Source organism: Pan troglodytes, chromosome 6 (genome assembly GCF_028858775.2).
Source record: "Pan troglodytes isolate AG18354 chromosome 6, NHGRI_mPanTro3-v2.0_pri, whole genome shotgun sequence".
Classification (NCBI taxonomy): domain Eukaryota; kingdom Metazoa; phylum Chordata; class Mammalia; order Primates; family Hominidae; genus Pan; species Pan troglodytes.
The window spans coordinates 102,650,607-102,675,867 of record NC_072404.2 but is presented as its reverse complement, the minus strand read 5'-3'; the positions used below and the strand labels follow the sequence as shown (position 1 = coordinate 102,675,867).

The 25,261-nt window shown below is 34.0% G+C and overlaps 1 protein-coding gene across 5 annotated transcripts in view; it reads right to left on the bottom strand.

The window, feature by feature from the left end:
• The window catches only part of VPS50 (VPS50 subunit of EARP/GARPII complex), a 127,688-nt gene that overhangs the window by 60,637 nt on the left and 41,790 nt on the right, over positions 1 to 25,261 (bottom strand). For all 5 annotated transcript variants that reach the window (XM_519203.8, XM_063814745.1, XM_009453622.4 and 2 more), the window contains 5 exons: positions 21,752 to 21,892; positions 6,207 to 6,339; positions 3,409 to 3,500; positions 1,215 to 1,309; positions 808 to 906 (listed from right to left, as the gene is read on the bottom strand). In XM_519203.8, coding sequence (XP_519203.3) covers positions 808 to 906; positions 1,215 to 1,309; positions 3,409 to 3,500; positions 6,207 to 6,339; positions 21,752 to 21,892 — 560 coding nt within the window. The remainder of the gene's footprint in view (positions 1 to 807; positions 907 to 1,214; positions 1,310 to 3,408; positions 3,501 to 6,206; positions 6,340 to 21,751; positions 21,893 to 25,261) is intronic.

Below are 25,261 nucleotides of genomic sequence, written 5' to 3'. Positions count from 1 at the left end.
GCAGGTGTTGACTATGAACAAGAAGAAAAAGCAGAATTTCAAATCATGACTCTCTCTGGGACCAAATAACAAGGAAATCAAAACTTAAATTCAATTGTAAAAAGTAAAAGTTCAGAATAAAAAGTAAGATGAAACTCAACTCAAAGGACAAAAGGGATACAACTTGGGGTCTAGCTTATATCAAGAGAAATCTAATGTTAGCTCTCCCTTCCCTCAATTTATTGCTGCTGTAAGGATATAATCACACTGCTATTATAAACATTCTTTCCCACCTTCCTCCACTACCCAAACCATTCCTAGTCACTCTTTTAAATATTAGCAGTGATTGTTTTGCAAAGCAATGCAGTATACAAATTTGGATTTATAGGGGAATTCTGAATATCACATCCTCTCCTCTAGAATCCTTCTTACTTCTAAAAGATAGATACTCTCAAGCACCCCCTCACTGAGCACTGCCTCTACTGATTTAACTTCCTTATAAGCACACCCATATGTATGCAGGTATGGAACAGTGGCCAAATTCTTTCTGTGAACCTTGATATAATAATCATGTTTTACTCATTAAAAAATCAGTTCAATATTTTAAGCCCCTCAAGACAAAAATATATTAAAATGTACAATGAATATGTAATGAGAACATTTCATCATATTTTGGTTAAAAAAATCCTTAACCATCTTAAAAAAGCTACAACACATTCAAATTCAAAAGTAATTGTTTAAAATCAATTAATGCTATAAGATTAAGTATTAGACAAAAGTATTCTCATTACCTAAATAAGTCGATTCATATCTTATTAGAGTTCTTACCTATGGTAATTCTTGAAATAATTGACACTTTGTTTTCTAATAGATTCCTGTAAAACTTCAGACTTGCTACCACAAAATTCTTCTCCAACTTGCATCAACCTAGTTGGATAAAAAGGTTTCAGTAAATTTCAGCAGCATCCTTATAGAGAAAAAGAAGTGTGGTTTCTCTTTCTTCAAAGATAAAAAAAATCACTAAAATTTGGACATGTGAAAAAATTCTAAAGATCACAAATCCATAAAGGTTTACAAACACCCAAAGGGCAGAAATACTTAAATACACTCACAAACTTAGCAGCAAAAATTATCTTCATTTCCATAAAGAAGTTATAGATGATAACTCACTAGCTCATGATTTATCATGGTTGAATGACTCAAACTAAAGAATAAGACAAGATCTTAAATACTACCTGCTGATTATATCCAAAACAAAGATGAAATCATCATATTTGAATATAGACAAATCAGTTCCAAGCAAGTAGGTTTTTACTTTTAGCTGAACATCCTGTAAGGCAAAGAAAAAGAATATCAAGCAAACCCAAAATATAGAAAATAAGTTATCAGAAGCATTTACTCTATAGTTTCAGATTAAAATGAGACAGGAATATATTCCTAATTTGTTAACGAATATCTATTTAGGCCAATAGCCAACATCCTTAAGGGAAGGTAATAGAGACAATCCCATTTCCTATACCAGGAATGCCATCAGGTTGCCAAACTGAATGGAAAGTAGCTACATAAAGTGCTAAGTCAGTATTTCAAAGTACACTGAATTACCAAAAATTCTATCATAGATTGTAAAATTTTACCAAAGTACACTTAAGGCCTATTGGGAGACTAAGTCAGAAACAAATCATATCTAATCCTGGATGTATATTCAATAACTATAAGATTTTCCTTTCTTTTTATGCATAATACTCAGAAAACAGTCAGACTAAATCCACAATTAATGATAAATTAAATATTTAATTTTAATAAATGTTTAATATGGTTATGAGTTTAATATAGACAAATGAGAAAATATATGTCAAACCTCTTACAACCACAAAAATAAATTTTAAATACTAAAGCATAAAATCAAATGGCATATCGAATACAAAATTATCAAAAATTAGAAGAGCACTAAATTATAAATATTAACTGATTCATGAAGAAATTTATGTTTTCAAAATATATTTTCCTAAACAATTTTTTTCAAAACATATCCTATAAAAGATGGTCAAGCTGGGCATGGTGGCTCATGCCTGTAATCCCAGCACTTTGGGAGGCCAAGGCAGGAATATCACTTGGGCCCAGGAGTTCAAGACCAGTCTGGGCAACATAGCAAGACCCCATATCCACCAATAATAATTTAAGAAAATTAGGCATGGTGGTGCACATCTGTGGTCCCAGCTACTCAGGAGGCTGAGGCAGAAGGATCACCTGAGCCCAAGAGGTCGAGGCTGCACTGGGCCATGACTCTGCCACCACACTCCAGCCTGGGTGACAGAGTGAGACCCTGTCTCAATCAATCAATCAATCAATCAAAAGAAAGAAAGAAAAAAAAAAGGTCAAAATAAAGATCAGCCTCATTAGAAAAATCAAAAATACATTTTAAAAGACCATAACATGGCCAAAGGGTCTATAGTCTTCCAAGGTTCAAAGAAGTCCAAAAAGAGTAAGTTATCTTCAAAGAAATTACACTGTGATCTAAGAAGTAACAAATTATCTGATTACAACAACTGAGCTACTAAATTGTAAAGAAAAACTTAATAAGATACTGCTATGGTCTGAATGTTCATGTCTACCCAAAATTCCGAAGCTGAAATTCTAACCTCCAAGGTGATAATATATTAGAAGGTGGGGCCTTTGTGAGATGATTAAATCGTGAAGGTAGAGCCCTCATTAATTAGATTAGTTCCCCTATAGAAGGGACCCCAGAGAGCTCCTTCATCCCTTCCACTATTTGAGGATACAGCAAGACAATGTCTATGAACCAGGAAGCAGGCCCTCCCTCCCAACAATGCTGGCACCCTGATCTCTGACTTCCAGCCTTTAGAATTCTAAGAAATAAACTTCTCTGTTTATAAACTATGCAGTCTAGAATATTTTGTTATAGGAGCCCAAATGGACTAAAACCAGATATATTCAGCCAATAAGCATGTAAGATTCCCTCAAGGTACAAAGATCATTGACTGGGAAAAAAAGAATTGTTCATTCTAAACTATAATCTGACCTAAGTATGCTATCTACTTAGTTACTCCTTTTCTAAAATTAACAGAAAAAAAAATTAAGAAAACACAGATAAATGAAATAATAAACAGAACATCTCACTGAGAAAGCTTACATTTCTCTATGATAGTGGAAATTTGCTAGGCCTCTAAAACAAAAGATGTACTCAAGACATGTATGAATATTTCCAGTGGAGATTTTCAAATTAAAAAACTTTTTTCCTGCCACTTATAGTCCAAATACATTACAGAAATTAAATGATAGCCTAATTCCAAACAGAAACATATGATTAAGTCTGCAAAGAATACATATATAGAAAACTTAAAACTGAATTTCTAAAACTATGACATTTCTATTGCTTCTGTGAAAAAAATAATTTTAAAAAAACCAAACCTGCCATATTCGTGTAAGTCCATGTTCTAATTTCTTTTTTATGTAGCCACGATCAAAATTAGTTTCTTCAGTACCTATCATATTACTCCCTTCTGAAAATAAAAGACAATATATATTTTTAGATTTAATCCAATTTATGTTTGTTTTCCAAATAATTTCTATTTGGCCTCTCACACATTGTAAGTCTATGTAAGACACAGTAAATATGTTTGATATTTATACAATCAAAACAATGTCAAACAATAGGTATTAGACTTAATCCCATTTGGTGAGACAAATAAACGTAGACTATGAAATGCTAAATATACCTAAGACCACTGAGATCATATGTGACTGAGTTGGGATTCTACCTGAGTCAGTGTGGTCCCAGAGACCAGGTTCTCAATACTGCCTACTGCAAGACCATGTAAAAGGCTGTGAGAAGGGCATTACAGGATCAATTAACTGAATTATCAATTAATATGCGTGCTAAGAGGATAGTCTACATTAAAACTCAGGCGTGAGGTGATAATGCATATATTTTATATTTTTCATGATAAATAATAGTTTTATCCACTCCAGATAAATAATTTAACAATGTCTAGTTTAATAGATAAGATCAGTGATCTGCCTCCAATCTCTGCCCTAAAGACAACTGAAAAAGACACATACACATTTATATTAAAAAGATGAAACTTTTGTGTGAATATCCTGTGAAGAACAACTAAGTGAGTATGTTATCATCTTGTCTTAGGTTGGGAAGTTATCCACTGATAACCAGTAAAAGGTCCTTGGAAATGCCAGGCCTCAGATACACAGATGCATGACAAGTTTGCCTCTGAGCACTCCTAAAACGTAAGCCTTATTATTACACCCATGGTATGGCTGTTAGGGATCCAGCAGCCTAAAGCAGTGCACCTGAACTATAGCTTTAGAGCTTTACCTTAGAACGTTAAAGTATTAGGTTACCAAACAGTATCAAATATTATCACTAAAGAGATACAGCAGATAAAGTCTAGAGTCCTCTTCAGTTTTATGAAGTTCCATGAAAAGTAATTTTCAATTTACTAATTTCTACAATTTTATTCCTGAATATAAAAGGATTAATTTCAGGTGAACAAGTAACTTTTTATAGTCCTAGATACTATCAGCTGACACCTTGAGCACTTGAATATCCATAAAATATACAGATTAGGAAAAGAGCATTGAGTAATAAGGATCAGATAGAGTTTTAACTTTGACTCAGTACTCCAATGAATGTAAACTATTGGCCTAAAGCAAAAAGCAAGCTTTACCATGATGAATATATACATAACTGTCACCTAAATTCTGATATCTAAAATATGTGTTAATTCTATTCCAAACGTTTTCTTTGGTTTCTCCTTAAATAATGTACTAGAAAAGCAAATATGTCTTAACAGTCTCCAGGTATTTCACTATTATTATATTATCTCTTGATCCATTTCATTTCATCATATTAACCACCACCAATATAAGTACCTTACATGCTGTCCAAACTTTACAACAACCCTGCAGGGTAGATGCGTTACTACTCTAAGGGTTTGGTTTGGTTTTGCTTTGCTTTTTAACTGACCATTTTTAGGAGCAAACTGAAGAGTGGAAAAAATAAGCAGTGTCTTCAAGTTCTCACCTTTGGTAAATAGAAGTGAAAACTTGAAGCCAGGCCTCTCAGATTGCAGGGCTCATGGTCCCAGGGGTAGTACAGGGTAAAAGTATAAGTTTTGGGTAAAAGTAGTCTGACCTGGAATCCTGGCTGTGTGCCCATCCTTCTCTCTGCCTTTCTCTCCCTTCCTTTACTCTCCCCAACAATACTTCCAAATGGATAAAAATCCATTCATGGAATTTTCCTCTTATTTTGTTTTCTATATTTACAAGCTTCTTGTAAGTCAAGACAAAGATTAAACCTATGCCTTCTAAACTACCAAAACATTTAATCAAACAGTGAGATTTGGGTGTGTTGTCCACTCACCCAACAACAGAAAATAAGCACCTCAGAAACTGGAAGTTTACTAAAGTAACTTGATTGAATAGCTACAATAAATTGTATATAATACAAAAAAAAAGATGTGCAGTATTTATTTTATCCATATTAAACAAAATGCTGATAAAATCATTTACTGTTTTTATAAGTATTCTGAATATTCAATCTCAGCTACTGTTCAAGGATAATCAGTTAAGATATATAATTATACAAATGAAGCAATTTAAATAGAATGATTAATAAATACAATAATTTTTCAAAGACGTATTCTTTATTATTTAGCTGACTGTACCACAGTCATTTAAAGTTATATTTTCCATTCAAAGATGAATATTTTAAAACATCATTTTGAAAATGAAATTCTAGTCTTGCTTCATTTTCAGGAAGGAAAGTATCAATATAATTAATTCTTAGAACCTAGCTTTATTACTGTAACTTGAAAATGGGCTAAATAGATTAATATTGACCATCTAGCATTAATTTCACAGTAAATTTAGACAGACCGATGTCTTATCTAGTTTGCAACTAATAATATTAACAACAACAAAAATTTATAAATTCAGTCCTAAAGCCATCAGCACACACTTCTGGAAACTAGTACTATGTGCCACTTAAAAAGTCCTTTGGCCCAGTTACTCTCTAAAGGTAATAGAACATTTGAAGTAGCTGAATCACTTTCTTTGCTCAATATTTAGCCTATGGTCACTGTAATCCTTGAAATCCCAAAGGCATTCCTGCCCCTTTCCTTTCTTCTTACTCCAGTAATGTGGGATATTTATAGTTCAATTTTTAAAATAAAATAAAAATATTTTCCTACCAGAAACTGAAGCAGTAACCTCATTGTCATGTTTTTCATGCCATTCCATAGTCCTATAATAGCTGAGCATAACTTCCCATAGTGCTTTGCACAGGTCTGCAAGGCATGGAATATAGCTGTCTGGTGTAACATGCTAAAGAAAATGAGAAGAGACAACTTTCAAATTATTATGTTTACTCTAACAGTTATAATAAAATATGTTATTAATCAAATATATTCAAAAATTAGAAATAACTAAGAAAATTTCTTCAACTGACATATCTAAAGAGAAAATTCAATGGGGAGAAAAAAAATTTTTAAATAATTCCCATCTCAACATGGCTTTTTCATACACATTAAGAATATCAGCCCATATGCTGTGAATCAATCTGTAGTTACAGAACCATAAAGAAATTACTGAATTAGCAACTGGTCCCATAAATAGCAGTGTAAACATCCCCAAATGCATTTTTTGAAAGACATGATCCTAAACTTGCAAATACAGCTTTACATAGCCTGGACCTCAGGCCTTCTTGCAAAAAGAAGGTTGGATTTACAATTCTGTCATTTCATTTGTGTAAATTAAGTAAACATCTTTGACAATCTCTAAATTTTTTAAATCGTATGGAATAGATATTCTATATCTGACAATAACATTTTAAAATAACTTCTAACATAAACAAGGCTATGAAACAATATATGAACTCAAATACTCTCCTTAATGGAAGTGCATGAATTTTGCTTCCCTTTGTAAAAACAACCAATTTGCCATTCTGCCCTTTTATTTTATTCTATTTTGCAGGCTTCCCATTTGTCATAATGCAGCAATTGCTCCATCATTTGAGATTTTCTAGCATTTATTTAGTTTGTGATCAATTGACTACAACTTATGCTGATGAAATATTGAAAGTTGAAGACTCTGGTGTAAGTAAACTCCCCAAGATAAACAGCTAGTAGAAATAAGCTATGGCAAGTATTGCCATGGTGTGTGGTTGATGCTCATGATGTCACAGTTGGTAGTGGTCCTTGCTCTTTCAAAAGGCTTTTTCCTCCCATAATGATCTCTCCCTCTAAACTCATTCACCAAAACATTCATTTGGCAAGTAATAAAAATACTAGCTTACATGATTTACTACACTTCCATGTAAGTATATCAAATCTTTGAAACTAAACTAGGAAGTACTAAAATAAAAAAGTTAAGCTCTGGAGTCAGACTGTGGGGTTTATGCCAAGAATGCTAGAATGGCTTAATCTTACAAAATCTATTAATATAATTTGCTCTATTAATAGGTCTAAGGAGAAAAATCAAATGATTATCTCAATAGGTGCCGATCAAAAAAAATTTCTCAAAGTGGGCTTTAAGAAAATTCAAAACCCACTCCTAACAAAAACGTATGAGGAAATAAGAATGAATAGGTATTTCCTTAATATGAGAAAACTCTAAGGCACAACCCCTGTGGTCACAAAAAAAAAAAAAAAAAGATGCCCATTATCTCCACTACTGTTTAACTGTTTACACTGCTATTTATGAGAACACCTGCTAATTCAATAATTTGTTTGATTCACAGCATATGGGCTGGTATTTAACAACGATTCAGAAGTACAAGCTAATGCAATTAGATTACAGAAAACAGAGGCAAAAGAATAGGACAAGAAAAAATGAAACTATTTATATCCGCTAATGACATAAAAATATGCCCAGAAATTCCTAGAGAACCAATAATAAAACTAATTCAAACAATAAAAGAATTCAGCAAAGTAGCAAGTTGTAAAATGTACATGCCCAAACCAATGGCATTTGTATACAAATAAACATTTAGAAGAGACACTGAATGAGAAACCCTCATTTATAATAACAAGAGAGAATTTTTAGGAATTTAATAAGAAATGATTGAAAACCAAGAAGAAAACCATGAAACACTCCCAAGAGACATAAAAATAGACTTGAACAAATGGAAAGAAATCCCTTATTCTTGGTTAGGATGTCTCAACATCATCAAGATGTCAATTTTCCTTAATTTATAAATTTACTGAGATAGCAATAAAAAAGTACAGAAAAAGATCTGGTCTCATACACAAATCTGGTATATGATAAAGATGGCATCGCACATCACTTAGATGAAGATAGTGTTTTCTTTACAAATAGTGTTGGGAAAATTGTATAGTTAGCTGGAAAAACATAAAATTAGACATATTCCTCCAGAATACGTAAGAATAAACTCCAAATGAATAAGAGATTTAAATGTCAAAAATAAAACTATACTAGAAGAAAACATGAATCAATTTCTCTCTAACATTGATACAGAAAAAGACTTTCTAATTACAACACAAAATTTACAAGTAATAAAAGTAACATTTGATTTTACTATATAAAAATATAAGTACAATTTGTATAGCAAAAAACACCATATGTGAGGTCAAAAGACAAATGACAACTCTGTAAAATATTCACAACATATATTCACAATAAAGAGCTGATATTCCACATTTATATAGAATTCTTAAAAGTTTGGGGAAAAAAAGACTAAAACTCCTATCAAAAAAATGAGAAAAAATGCACATGAACACACTTCATAAACAGAGATACAAAAATGGCCCTTCAACACAGAAAAGCATGTTCAGTTTTACTTGTAATAGGACAAATGTAAGTTAAAATTACAATAAGATGCAAATTCTCACCAATCTCAAAGATTCTCACCAATCTCAATCTTAAAGTTGACCACTGACAAAGATTCTCTCCTTAACCAAACTCTAGTCAGGCTCCTCTGAGCTATCTTCTTAACCACGGCCTAAAAAAAACTTGGATGAAACACCTAACAGAGTTTCTAATGGCTCAAGCCACATCCCTAGGATGACTTCAGCCCCACCTTACAATGCCGGCCTGAAAAAACTCAAGGCTGCCAATGTACTTGGAAAAAAAAATGTACTGTTTGTTCCAACATCTGAAGATAGGGCCCCTGTCCCCCAGTCTCTGTGAGAGGGTAGGAGACTAACCTCCATAAACATCAGTTAGCAAACACAAATGGGTTTCACGTGGACCGACTCCCTTCTCACTAGTAAATGTTCACTTTTCTGACTCCACTAAGCCCCTGCTCAACCCCTTCCCTCATTTTCCCTTTAAAAAATGCCCAGTCACCATTGTATAAATCAAAGTTGAATCAGTTCACACTGGACTCTTTTCCCTATTACAATAATATCTTCTGATTAAAACCTGTCCTCAACACTTTAGTATCTGGCTTTATCTTTGACATCATATATGCTCTGTTGGCAAGGCTGTGATGAAACAGGCACTCTCATACATTGCTGATGCAAAATAGTACAATCCCAAGGAGGGGAATTTGTCACGATCTAACAAAACCTACGTGTGTATTTTTTCTTCAACCTAGCAATTCTACTTCTAGGAATTTATACTGAAGGTATACCTCAAACAATGTGAAAATGCATATGCACCATGTTATTTATTAAAGGATTATTTGTAATTGCAAAACACTGAAATATATTTAAATGTCCAAACACAGGAGATTGGTAGAACATTATTCATACATACAAAAGAGTACTTTGCAGCTGTGAAAAACAATTTTGGGTAATCTCTCACATTTACTTCTATAATCGCTACCCTTACAATGAGCCAGTCTTAATGTTTTCCCTTGGTGATATGGTTTGGTTGTGTCTGTCCCCACCCAAATCTCACCTTGAGTTGTAATAATCCCCATGTGTCAAGGGCGGGGCGGTTTTCCCCATACTGTTCTCATGATAGTGAATAAGTCTCATGAGATCTGATGGTTTTGTAAGTGAGAGTTCCTCTGCACAAGCCCTCTTGCCAGCAACAGGTAAGACGAGACGTTAATCCTCATTTGCCTCCCGCCATGACTCTAAGGCCTCCCCAGTCATGTGGAACTGTGAGTCAATTAAACCTCTATCGTTTATAAATGACCCAGTCTTGGATGTGCCTTTATTAGCAGCGTGAGAACAGACTAATACACTTGGTTTATTTTTAGCACATAATTATACCTGACATACCTCTTACACCATACACATATGACGAAAGCCAATACTAATGCACAGGGTCAGGAAAAGACTAAAAACCTTTTCCAAGAACAAGGCAAAGCAAAAATCCCAAAAAGTTCTGGGCTGCAACTCAGCAATCATACCCAAATAAAGGTACTCCTCTACAAGTCAGTAGTTCTAACTTTTGTTAGCCCAACTTCGCATAAATGTGTATATTATGCAAACAAATTTAATCTAAGTATAGCTCAACATTCTTTCTGGTAGATAAGAAAAAGGCAATGTTAGTCATATTTTTTCCCAAAGAAAAATTATGACTGTACAAATAATTGTGTTATAATTAATTTCTATTATACTTGTCACAGTTTAACAAACCAGAAAATTAAAACTTAAACCTACTATCTTCTATTTTCCACCCAACCACTGTCCAGCTCATTATATGCCTATTTATTTGAAAAAAAAAAAGAGGTCCTTCATTATGTTATCTCTTGAGGATTTGCTGAAATTTAATGGGTTTGGATGAGATATACACACACAGATGTTTATGTGAATCTTTTTTTCATAAAAAGTTAAAGTTACTTAGTGAAGCTATAGCAAGGCTTTCTTCTCACTGAACTGATTCAAGTGTAAATAATCCAGAGATCTAGCTAAACCACTGCACATACCTAAATGTCTCCCAAAAGGACCCAAATTTATTATCTTCAAACATATTCACGTGTACAAACATAAGACTATGATACACGCAGCACCAGCAAACAAGATGATTCTTGCCTAAGTTCATATTCTAAAATAGGAACAAACGTAAAGACCATTTTATTAAATACATATACAATAAATAGTTTAAGGAAAAAAGGCAAGGTGGGGTAGTTTTTTTTTTTTTTTTTAAACAACGTTTTCAACAAATTTAAGCCCAGCTATGTTAATCTCTGAAGGTTATACTGGCAATAAGTTAAAAGAGTTATTTCATTTTAAAATTGAGCCCCTTTCCATTATGCCATGCAACCAACTGGTGTCAATTGTCACAGTGACAAATGCTTCTCATGCTTTTAACATCATTTAACTAAAATCATTTGCAACTAGTATTTTCTACTTTATAAAAATGACCTCCAAATTTCAAATAGAGAATTTTATTACAAAGACATGAATGAATCATAACCAAAGAGATTCAATGAAGCCAGAGAATAAGCAAATAATTACACAGGTAATCAAAAAATAAAAGGCAGGCTAATAAGAGGAACCTGAGTGTTCCACCCAAGCATCAATTCTTCACATCTGCAGAGCATAATGGAAAGAGACCTAAATTAAGAATTGGAATCCCTGGATTCCAGCTGGCACTAGTTCCACAAACTTACAGTCGCATGCCTTAGATAATAAACCACTCTGGTTCTCAGTTTCACCTTTCATAAACGTGTTAGAGATACTTGTATCTTCCTATTTCATCACTGGTTGAAGTCATTCATTTATTACTAAATACCTAACATTGAAACTCAGTTCAGGTGAAGGGGAGACTCATTTGGCATAATACTAGGAATACCATAGCAGAGGAGCACCATATTATAATCCCAGTTCTATGTTCACATCACATATGGAAAATAGCAATGAAAGTATTGATTGAATCAATTTACAAAATATTCACATAGTAAGACATCCCCAAGAGCTAAATAACGTATCTTGAAATTTTTTTAAGAATAGATAAGAAATCGAAATTTAATTACCAAATATTTCTCTGTGTTCTAAAACTATTTTCCACTGCTACTCTTCCACTTAAAGCTATTAGCTTCAATTTATTTAGCAAAGATTGTAAAGTGAGGGGAAAAGATAAAATAGGCATATAATCTTTGGGAAATATCCCAAGAAATGCACAGAAAAAAAAGGAAATTTTAACCATCTTAATTTTAAAAAAAATCCATAAACTCTATAACAGAGACAACATACATGTCTAATAAATTTGGCGATCACAAAAGGTAAACAAATATCCTAGGAGGAAAGATTTGGAGAAGATGAACAAACTGGATGTTCCATGCAAGAAGCTCACAGCATTTCCACTATGCTTCACATTCCAACGCCACAATTCATTCCTTAATCCAATTTTGATTAACACTTTCACAAAATCCACAAATCTGATTTCCCATCTCTTATCACTGTCAGTTCACAGTAACACTTGGCACCTTCCATTTCTTCTATTAACCACCTCAGCCAACCTACCTGGTAAAAATAAAAATGATGAAACTAGCTTATCAAAACCAGCAACATCTCAGTCTTGATTATAAAATATAAGTTGAGGCCATTTTCAAAGAACAGTGTAAATCCAGAAATTAATATAAGCAGCCTTTATAAGTTTGAAGCACACAATAAAAGAATGTCATCTTCTGAAAGTTATTTAAATGCAAAGTAAAGTAGTAAATACGGAGGAAAAGCTGCTAGTCTTTTGCTTTTTATTCTATAATTTACTTTAATACTTATAAGAAATCTCTATTACTAAATCCCTACAAAAATTTCAAAGTAATGCTTTTTATATTAGAGCATCAAAATGAAAAGTCTTAGGGATGGTTGTAATGAATTATTTTGTTCTTATTCCACGTTTTGATTTAGCACTCTAATCACATCCTAACAAACATAAAGGGAACAGATGTTTTGGCATCCTCACAGAGATCCAAAATTCCCAGTGCCTCCACCCCCCAAAACACACATACAGTGATAGACGGATTTCAAAAAACAACAAAGGGTTGGTTATCAGTATCTTTAGATGAATGCTTGTTAGTACTATGAGCTCACATCATCAGAAGCTGCTGGGGAGAATCCTGCTTATCTGAGTGGCTTCTGAAAATATGCTGCTGGTCAAAACAGCACCAGGCCCAGGGAGTTGAAAACATCTTTGGGGGTAACTCTGGACCTATGGAAGTGTCTGAGCCAGTATCTAATATTTAATTACTCCAATATCTAATTACTTCTGTGAGGGCCTAGCTGTACGAAATATGATTATCTTAAGAAGTTTCCAACCATTGGAAACCAGAGAGGTAGTACTGCATAGTGGAAAGAGCACTGAACTAGATGAAACATGTTTGGGCTTGGAGCCCAACTTTGTCACTTACTTGATCATGACTCCTGCATAGCAATTCATGTATCTAAACCCCAAGGGTTAAAGCAAATCTCCTAGAGTCCCTCTGAAGCTTTAAAAGCTATGAGTCTCCATAGACAAAAATATGCATATGCTTTTAGCAAAACTTTCCTTGCAACTCACTGGATTCATTCCGGATTTAAAAACAAATATAATCGGGGAGAAAAACACTCATTCTCATCTACGGCATTTTATCATTAATGCTAAATATGTATATACACATAAGACATGTAATATGTATGATATAAATAATCCCAACTTGGAATTAAGTAACTAGCACCCGTTAAATTGTGAAATAAAAAGTTCTTCTTTAGTTGGCAGGTTATTCTAATTGCTGTTAAATGGCCTTAATCAAATAGACAGCTCAATATTAGAAAACAAGCAAAGTATGTATAATCAGAATATATAATTATCTTTCAAAGTTTCAAGTTATAAGATGCTATTAACCTTCACGCTGCCTGAGATCACACAAAAAAAGGCAGTATTTAAATATAAAAACACTATCAAATAATCAGGTGTTTGGGAGGTTTCAAAAATGGTTTCCTGTTGGGCAAGGTGGCCCAAAAATGGTTTCCCACTAGTAAATTATTTTTTCTTTCTGCTGGAAGCTGTGTGCCACCATATAAAGATAGGTTGGCTCTTTTTTATCTCCAATCCAATCCCCCTCCCTAAAAAAATCATCCAGCAGTCTAAATTACATTGATAATGTTAAGAGTTCTTAGACATGAACAATATAGAGGCCTTGCCAGACCTGGAACACCCCTCCACTTCCAGCCAAGACAGTTAACACTAGTTACTCAGATAAATGGTTACCCAAAGCATGTGCTCCATAGGCACTCATTATTCCCTGGGTGCATTAGAAACAACCAAACCACCATACTAAAAAATCCGGTTAAACCAAGCCAGACAATCTACTATTCCTTTCACCTGCCCTGTGCTTTCCTACTCTCATGGCATTGCTCATGATATTTCCTTTCCATTCCTGGACACACACTGTTCCTGTTGTGCCTGTTGAAATCTAAGACCCAACTTTTTCCTCCCTTGCAAACCTTAAAGAGATATTTTGACTCCTTGGATACTTTATGCCATTTGACCTTTTCTTATTCTACCTCTGATCATAATTAATGTGACCTTAACTAGATTATTACTTTAAAGTCTTATTTGTCCTTGCTGATCTGAACTGATGACTAAGAAAACTGACGACTGAGTAAGAAAAGCTCAGTAGGCCAGGCGCGGTGGCTCACACCTATAATCCCAGCACTTTGGGAAGCCAAGGCAGGTGGATCACCTGAAGTCAGGATTTCGAGACCAGCCTGACCAACATGGTGAAACCCCGTCTCTACTCAAAATACAAAAATTAGCCGGGTGTGGTGGTGGGAGCTGTAATCCCAACTACTTGGGAAGCTGAGGCAGGAGGATCACTTGAACCTGTTGAACGCGGGAGGTGGAGGTTGCAACGAGCCAAGATCACGCCATTGAACTCCAGCCCAGGCAACAGAGGGAGACTCCGCCTCAAAAAAAAAAAGAAAAGAAAAAGAAAAAAGCTCAGTAATGACAAGTGAACTGGTTTACACTTAACAAGTTATAGTGCTAAGAATATGAAGTCTGTGTCTTCTACCAGCATCCAGGAAATAGTAACAGGCTAGCTTATTAATTTGCAAGTAGAATAAAATTTCAGACTCCTCGCAATTTTTGATGATCCAGAGAGAAAATGGCAAGAAAAAAAAGGAAGAAACAAATAAACTTTCCTTACCTACCTTTTGGTCATTAAGTTTTAATTTTAAAAATTATCAAAACCTACTTAATTTAGAAATCATTACATAAAATTATATACTACAAAATTAGCTAGGCACTCCATATATGTGATAAGAATAAATCTGACAGCTGAATTCTTAGTTCATTCTGAAACTGACCTGAGCAAACCAAGTAAATGATAATATTCTTTGAAGTGAAAAGGTTTCTCTCTTCAACCAAATATTCAAATTTGTAGCATTCAGCAAGAAAGGTCTACTCACCTATTCAACCACATCAAGCAAATTAACCTCAACAATCAATGAAATGTCGTTTAACCTCCTTGCCATCCCAAACATGCCTGAGTGATATGCAACACAAATTATTTTTGATATGCTACCTCTGGCATCTGATAATTATGGTATTAAATAAAAGATAATCAGCATTCATGTGCTCAGGGAAAGGGATAAATGCAGACTCTGCTGATCAGGAGTGTAAATTGAAATACCATTTTTTATAGGGCAATTTAGGAAAGACAAACCAAAAGCCTTTAAAATGTAAAGCTTTGACAGACAATGCAATTTCATTTCTCGTGATTTATCCTAAAGAAATAAAGATGTACACAAAGATTTAGCTTTAAGAATATTTACTACAGTGCTGTTCATAATGACAAAAGCTGGAAATAACATAAATATCCGAGAACAGGAAAGCAGTTAATTAATCCACAGCATCTCTTACAGTGAAATACCGTTTGGTCATTAAAAATTATGCAAGTAGCATATTTACTGAAATAGAAAAATTGTTTTTTGTTTGTTTTTTTTTGAGACGGAGTCTGGCTCTGTCCCCCAGGCTGGAGTGCAGTGGCGCAATCTCAGCTCACGGCAAGCTCCGCCTCCCGGGTTCATGTCATTCTCCTGCCTCAGCCTCCCAAGTAGCTGGGACTACAGGCGCCCGCCACCACGCCCGGCTAATTTTTTGTATTTTTAGTAGAGACGGGGTTTCACCGTGTTAGCCAGGATGGTCTCGATCTCCTGACCTCGTGATCCACCCGAGGCCTCCCAAAGTGCTGGGATTACAGGCGTGAGCCACCGCGCCCAGCTGGAAAAATTGTTTATAATGTAGCAAGTGGCAAAAAAGTTATAAAACAGTTTGTGCAGCTACTTTTAAAAGCTATCAGCTTATATACACATTAAAAGAACCAGCTTTGCATGCAGACATATGCAATTTTTACTTTCTTTTTGCTTGTGTCTTTTCCTACAATTAATGTTTTAGTTGTATAATTTAAAATATGCATATTTTTAAGAGAATGTATATTAATGATTGCTTAATTTGAGCCACTATTTATATAACTTATATTATGTCTATCCCTATAAAGACTGTGAGTAACATAAAGACATATAAATAACATACCAGTTTAAGAAGTCGGAAAACAGAAAAGGGGTAAGGAGGCAGCAGTTAATTCTATAGAGAACCCAAAACAAAATGGGTACTAAACATGAACATTAACTTTAGCATTAACTTCCTGCAGCTTATCATCCATAGTAAAGAGAGTCAATACACTCTCACAGTATCCGATGAGAGAAAATATTAATTCTAAACAAAAATCCTGAGGATTTAGGAACAGAAACATGTTTTCACTCAAAAGAAGAATCTGTCTTTGGGGTTTTATACTAATAACAAAATAAACTGTTATTTTCTACAGGGACTTTACTAAAGATATTGGTTGACTCCCAAAAAATCGACATTATAATTCAGTATCAAAAAATACTGTTTTTAAGAATGAAACTTTAAAAGCCTATAAGAATGGGACATTAGATTAATATTATAGTTTGTCTATGATGTACTAATATAAAGCACCTGTAAAAGTACATGGCTCAGAGAAGGTGCTCAGTGTTGGTTTTCTTTCCCTCTCACTTAACCTAAACAGACTCTAATTGTGTCAACACCACACCAGTTGGAGACAAATATGGCAATCCAATTACTAAGGAAACACCTCCAATGTGCCAGACACTATGAAAACACATAATGAAATAATTTCAAAAGTTTTTTCTAACAGAAACATTTTATTTTCCCCCAAATAATATATGAGTGTGTATGTATGTATGTATATATATATACAGAGAGAGTATATTTTTACATAGCATATATTTTTACTACATTATGAAATTCATCATAAAAACAGAACTCAAAGCTCATTAAGATGATTTGGAAATGAACAATTTTAAAAATAGTTGAGAAAACTTCAGGCAGCCTAGCCAACTCCATTGTCCTAAAATTAATCAATAACATCCTAATTAGCATCTTGAAATAAGCTCCCCAGGAAAACCCATCAGCCTGCCAAAGTAATGTTATTTTTAAAAAGGAAAAAAAAATCCTTATGAATACTTCATAAACTTTCAAATAAACCACAAAGGGTTTCTCTACAAAGGTGCCAAATTAAAAGCTTCCAAATGTTGTCTATAAATCTCTCCACAAATTGGTGTAAATATGTAGGGTACATCAAAATGTAAATGCAATCACAAACAAGGCCTAATTTTTTAAGTAAATAAAAGTGCTACTATGAGTCCTTTATATTTTCCCTTTCCAGAAATGAAGTATGATGAATTTTCATTTGGAAATCTTGCTGCTAAGTTTTAGCGATTTATTTGGGTTTCAAAATAATGTACCTACTTTTTTTAAAAAAAGAACCTAAACAGCTAGTGTAAAAGCAGTAAGCCAACGCATTCAAGAAAAGCAGAGAAAACAGACTGAAAGACAACCAATAAAAACTATGCATCTAATTAAACCACTCTAAAAACATGTTTAGTAAAGAAAAAAAAGTACATTCAACTGCAAAATGATTTCAAAAAGCTCAAAACCAACTAAACTTTTAAACTCAGAGCAATGGTGAATAGAAACAAATGGCAGCAAATTGATTGGGAAGGGATGCTGCTGGCCTTAAGAACTTGAGGTTCTGTATACCAGAGTAAATAAAAACGGAACACTAATTTCATCTCAGATTTCCAAGAGGTTTTTCTTTTTTTTTTAATTAGTTCAATTTCACTGTAGCTCATTTAGGCTGATATCTAAGAATAGTTTAAAATGATACTATGCATAAAGGAAGCAGATGATTATCTCTTTTCATTTCCACTCTCTTTCCATTTAAAGGAAGCACAATTATTCCCTGTTCACAGGAACTCAAATCTGCCTCTTACTCTGTAGCATTCATCTTAATTTTCAATGTTATTTTTAAGCTCTATGTATGACTAAACACTTCCTTCAAAACATTGCTACTGTACAGAGGATATAAACTGCCAAAATGCCTAGACTCTTTCTTCTCATTTCATGTCAGTCAACACCCTGCACATGTTTTGAGGACTCTCCTGCTTCTTGCTCACCTGATGCCCCACTGCCACATTTGCTCTCACACAAGTATATCTTCGATAATTATTATCAGTTATTTTTAATCACAGGCTAAAATGATCCCCCACTGCCACATATTGAAAAATAAGCAGCTTACATTCTAATACAAAGTTCCTTCATGAATTATCTCTCTTGCCTGAGTTATGCCTTGATATTTTTTCTCACCAGGAAAATGTACTTAGATTTCCTTTCATCGGCTTCTTTATTCAGCTCCTCTATCTTTCCTCTCCTTAGCTAACCACTATATTTTATAGAACTCAGTTACTAAAAGTTAACAACTTTTCATCAAACTAGGTAATAAATAAGCAGAACTAGAAAGAAAGAATTTCTTCCAAATCTTACCTGATTTAACCATCAAATATGACTCAATATTATAAAATAAATTAACAGGTTACAAAAAGGTTTCTGCACTCATATCTGCCTGTAGCAGCACTGACTAGGAGCCTTGGGGGTAATTTCTAGAAGGCCTGGGATGATTTCTAAACTTCTTTAATTTTTTTATTGAGAATAGCCAAAGAAAATGGGTTACCTTGATATGCATCACAATCTTCACCTTATTATGTTAACTCCTTTCTTAAAAAGAAATTCCTCCATTAAGCCATCGCTAATATTTGCTATTATTCTCACCAATTCGAACCAAAGCTACTTCAACTAATGTTTTAGCACAGCTTGAATAAATACCAAAAAAGTACAACTGTGTTAGACGAATAATAATATATGAGCCTGCTATTATGTTTTCTATGACTACACTTCAAAATATTAATAAATCATTGGTTTCCTTAATTATAGATATACATATACGTGTGTGTGTATATATATGTACATATATATATATATCACCTACTATCACACGTATATGGATAATTTTATAATAAAGTACCAGAAGTTTCTTGGGGATAATTTTAACAAGTATTTACTAAAGATGAAACTAAGGATAAGGATAAGCTATTTATTATCTTATAATTTAAATATATACACAACTACTTCAAAAGATTATTTTACACTCAGCCTTTTTTTTTTTTTGAGACAGAGTCTGTCGCCCAGGCTGGAGTGCAGTGGCATGATTTCAGCTCACTGCAACCTCCACCTCCCTGGTTCAAGCAATTCTCCTGCTTCAGCCTTCCCAGTAGCAGGGATTATAGGCATGCGCCACTACACCCAGCTAATTTTTTTTTTTTTGTGTATTTTTAGTAGAGGCAGGGTTTTGCCATGTTGTCCAGGCTGGTCTTGAACCCCTGGCCTCCTTGGCCTCCCAAAGTGCTGCGATTACAGGCATAAGCCACCATGCCCAGCCTACAGTCAGCTTCTTTAAAAAGTGAAAGAAACTCAGAAGAAACATAATGGTAAACACCTTGAGCACAAATTTGTGTTCATAAAAATTTGTAAGCCAAGTATATCTTTCAGCTTTTTGTTATATAAATGCACAGAGGGGCTTTCTCATGAAGCATGAGCACAATTTATGTCTTTGACTTTTTTAAAAGCATATAAAAATGGTCAATAAAAGAAAGCAAAATATACATACACAAACACACACAACAGATTTAACCAAATTTAAAAAGATGAAAAGACAAAACTCTAATTTGTTTAAAATGTTTGGTTTAATTTTTAAGAGTTCTTTTCTGCTTTAATAGGAAAAAATTGCTAACATAATAAATTGCTTTACCATCTATTAGTGATAGCAACATTACAATAAAAAAATTAATAAAACTTATTAGAATAAAAAAGGTGATTGGGTAATTTTATAATATATACTATCAAAGTAAGAACATATATGAATAAGAAAAATAACAATAAACAAAACATTTCAAAATTATTAATATTTACCAAATGATAGCTATACCTAAAACTGAACATTTAAAGACAAAATTATGCAACTACATCACACTTAAAGTTAGTAATCATAAAATCTGTAAAACAGTCCTCATGGTTTCTACAATTAGTTTAAAAAGATATTTTTAGCCGTATTAACATACATCCACTGTCGTTATTAACTTAATCTTTAATACATCATATATAATCACACCCTTCCAGGATACTTATTGTAGCTCCGGTAAGAAAATTGCTGTAGTACCCAACAGACATATAACCAGCAGGTTTGACAAAGAAATTCATTGAAGGATGAAGATTACTTATTTTTACACTAATTCCTGGACACAATTACAAAGCAGAATAGATATCTACTTACTAGAAGTGTTATAATTTCCTGACTTGACATTAGAGAAAACTCAAGGATGTCTCCAGTGAGAGACATAGTGCATTCTTAGGCTAAAGGAAGAAATCATGGTAAACAATACCTCCACATGGTTAAATCAAGTGGTCAATCCTGTAATATTACCATATTCAGACTCTCAGCAGCATCTGACATAGGTTCTATTCTTCTTGAAATGCTTCCTTCTTCATGCTGTTGTGACACCACCATCTCCTAGTTTTCCTCCTACCCAGCTAGTTGCTCTAAGACTCTACTAGTCTCATTCCTCTATCTAATCCCTGAATGTCACAAGACCCAGGGCCCTCACGTCTTCTTTATTTATACCCTTTCACCTCAATCTTCTTACCTGGTATCAGGGCTTTAAATACAAGTAGATGCTGATGACTCCTAAATTTACAAACTCAGCCCTGATCACTCTAGGTTCTTCTATGCAACTGCGTCCTCAGCAAGTCCACTTGAATGTTTAATAGATACCAAACAGAGCTCATGATTTTTCACCAAAGTCCTGTTCCTTCCCAGTCTTCCCTATAAAAGCAAATGGCACTACCATTCTCCCAATTATTCATCATTCTCTTTTCCTCACAGTCTACATCAACTCCTCAGCAGGACCTACTTCTAAAACAGAACCCAAGTCAGTCCACTTCTCACCTGTTGGGTTACATTACCTAAAGACCTATGTTTCTTTAAAAAGAAAAAGAAAAAACCAGTTACAGATGCTGACAAAGGCAGCATTCATACACATGAAAAAACTGGTTGAAAATCTGTACAGAAAACCAGCAATGATGGTTGCTTAGAAGCCTACTGGATGCATTCATAAGAGATAATTTGGAGCCTGAGAGAGATGGGTAAAAGAAGCTATGAAATGGTAAAGAGTCGATTGAGAAGCAATCATGCTCCAATCTCAGTAACCTTTACCATTTGTGTGACTGAGTCCTCCAACTTCTCTATAAGGAAAAGAACAACTTGGGAGAAAAAAAATTTTTGGCAAAGATTTATTTTCATTTTAGTAGCATTTTCAAATAGGTATGTACCAAGATAAAGGAAATATAAATTTAAAATCTAAAGGAGAGATATATGAATAGTAATTAAGTCACTACATACTGTACAGAGATCCTTATATTGCAGCTTTTGGAATTTTGTGTCTGTGTTTCCTGCACATAGTTCCACATAACCAAGAACAACTTGAAACACGGTGTTGTGAATGGCTTGGGTGAAGTGCATATGAAGTTGATCCATTGCTGTCTGTGGAAAGAAAAAACGCACAACATAATTTCACATTATTAAAATAAATAAATTTCAACAAATTGAAAAAACCCAGGGAAACATCTTTTCAAATAATAGTTACAACACAAAGATAATAGTTTTCCCAGAATTATACTGGGAAAATTATACTGGGTATATTATTTGCAAATAACCCTTCACATAACCAGATTATCAGAGCACTCAAAATAAATGTGACTCGTGAACACTGCTCTGTTGTTCTTTATTTATAACTGGTATTCATCTTGCTCTTTCTTAAATATGTTTTACACAACCATATCTCTAATTACCCTCTGCATCATTCTGCATGTATTCCTTCTTTTATATCATTCAGTGCACTTCTCAATGGTAATCTTCTCAGGGAACCTTCCATGACTAGCCTATATGAATCAGTACTTTCTATCTCTGCATCCACATACTCTGATTTATATTTCTTTGTAACATTTGTTACTACCTGACATCATATTCATTTACAGGCATACCTCACAAAGCAAATTTTTTGATTTCCCAGTGTATATAAAAGTTACATTTACACTGTTCTATAGTCTATTTAAAGTGTGTAATAGCATTATGTCTTTAAAAAACAACATATAAACCTTAATTTTAAAAAATTGCTAAAATTTAAAAAAATGCTAATAATCATCTGGGCCTTCAGTGAGTCGATCTTTTTTCTGGTCGAGGGTCTTGCCTCAATGTTGATGGCTGCTGACTGATCAGGGTGCTGGTTGCTAAAGGCCGAAGTGGCTATGGCAATTTCTGAAAAGACAACAGTGAAGTTTCCTGCATTAGTTGACTCTTCTTTTCACAAAATATTTCTCTGTAGCATGCGATGCTGTTTGATAGCATTTTATCCACAGTAGAACTTCTTTCAAAACTACAGTCAATCCTCTCAGACCCTGCTGCTGCTTTATCAACTAAGTTTATGTAATATCCCAAATTATTTCTTGTTATTTCAACAATGTTCATGGCATCTTCACTAGTAGATTCCATCTCAAGAAACCACTGTCTTTGCTCATCCGTAAGAAGCAACTCTTACATCCATTCAAGTTTTATCATAAGATTGTAGCAATTCAGTCACATCTTCAGGCTCCACTTCTAATTCTACTTCTGTTGCTGTTTCTACCACATCTGCAGTGATTTCTTCCACTGAAGTTTTGAACCCCTCAAAGTCATCATGAAGGTTGGAATCAACTTCTTCCAAACTCCTGCTAATGTTGCTATTTTGACCTCCTCTCATGAATCACAAATGTTCTTAATGGCACCTAGAATGGTGAATCCTTTATGGGAGGTTTTCAATTGACTTTCCTGAGATCCAGCAGAGGAATCACAAATGTTCTTAATGGCATATGGTAAATCCAGAAGCTTTTCAATTTACTCTCCCCAGATCCATCAGAATAATCACTATCTATGGTACCTATAGCCTTATAAAATGTATTTCTTAAGTAGTATGACTTGAAAGCCAAAATTACTCCTTGATCCATGTGATGCAGAATGACTGTTATCAGGCATGAAAACAACATTCATCTTCTTGTATATCTCCATCAAAGTCATGGGGGACTAGGTACATTGTCAATGGACAGAAATATTTTGAAAGGGACATTTTTTTTTTTTCTGAGCAGGTGGTCTCAACAGTGGGCTTAACACACTCAGTAGGCCATGTTGTAATCGATGTGCTATCATCCAGGCTTTGTTACTCCACTTACAGAGCACAGGCAGAGTAGATTTAGCATAATTCTTAAGTGTCCTAGGATTTTCAGAATCATAAATGAGCACTGGCTTCAACTTAAAGTCTTCACATGCCTTAGCCCCTAATAAGAGAGTCAACCTGTCTTTTGATGCTTTGAAGCCAGGCATTGACTTATTCTCTGTACCTCTGAAAATCCTAGGTGGCATCTTCTTCCAATAGAAGGCTGTTCCGTGTACACTGAAAATCTGTCTTTAGCATAGCCATCTTCACTAAGCTTAATCATTTCTAGCTTTTGATTTAAAGTGAGAGACATGAAGCCACTGTAGGTTTATTAATTGGCCTATTTTCAATACTGCTGTACCTCAGAGAATAGAAAGGTCCAAAAACAGGGAGAGAAGGGGGAATGGCTAGTTGGTACAGCGGTCAGAACACACACATTTGTGAATTAAGTTCACCATTTTATATGGGCACAGTCCCATGGACCACAAAACAATTACAATACTAACATGAAGCTCACTAAACACAGATCACCATCCCAGATATAATAATGATGAAAAAGTTGGAAATACTGCAAGAATCATGAAAATCTGACACACAGACATGAAGTACATGCATGCATACTGTTGGAAAAACGGCACTGACAGACTTGCTTGATGCAGGTTTGTCATAAACCTTTAATTTGTAAATAACACAGTATCTGAAAAGCACAATAAAGTGAAGTGTAATAAAAAGATGTATGCCAGTATCCCTCACTAAAAGGTAAGATACATAAAAGCCTATATCCAGACACCTGAAGCAATGTGCGTAGGAGGTACCAAAAATATTTATGGAATTTAAGACTTAATCTTATGAGGGAAATTAGAAGTTATAATCCTATTTTCAAAGGTGTTTAAACATATCCCTCAAAATTGCTAAGTTCTTTCTTCTTAGATTTTTTTCTTGGGTATAGCTTAAGACATGAAAATTAAATTACAATAAACAGTAAAATTTCTTTATTCAGATTTCGAAATGTAGAGTTTAAATTGTTTAGCAAAATCTTAAACTTCCTTCTAAAAGAGGGGACCGTTTAAGGGAAGAAAACATTTACATCTATCACATTAAATGTTGTATAGGTAAACATATAATCCTATACAAACAAAAGATACAATTAACTTTCAAAACCATGGCACCTGTTTCAAGCTTTTCAAGGAAGCCCTTGAACAGTAAGAGTATGAAAAGCCATATATTATGAGAGAAGTTATGACATTTTGGGGATAAAAGGACCCTCTGAAATATGTGATAAATAAAATGGACTTGTTTTACAGATAAATGTACAAAATGTACAATGCTGACATATCATTTTGAGGGAGTCATGCTGGCTATCTAACAACACGTGAAGCTGCAAATTAGGAAGTCCTGTTTCAGAACCAAGAGCTGAGTTAAAAGAGACTACATGTTGTCTCCCACTGAATTATCTTATAATATACTTATTGGAAAATCTACATAAAATTGTGAAAATATTAAACCTGACAAGTACTTCATAGTTCAAAACAAACTACTGTAATGTTTTAACCACATTATATACCCTCTGAGTCTACAAGAACAACCATTTTATCACTGTTAATTCAGAATAAAAATGTACTTCGTTAAATAAAACTTTTTAAGGACATGAGATTAATAATATT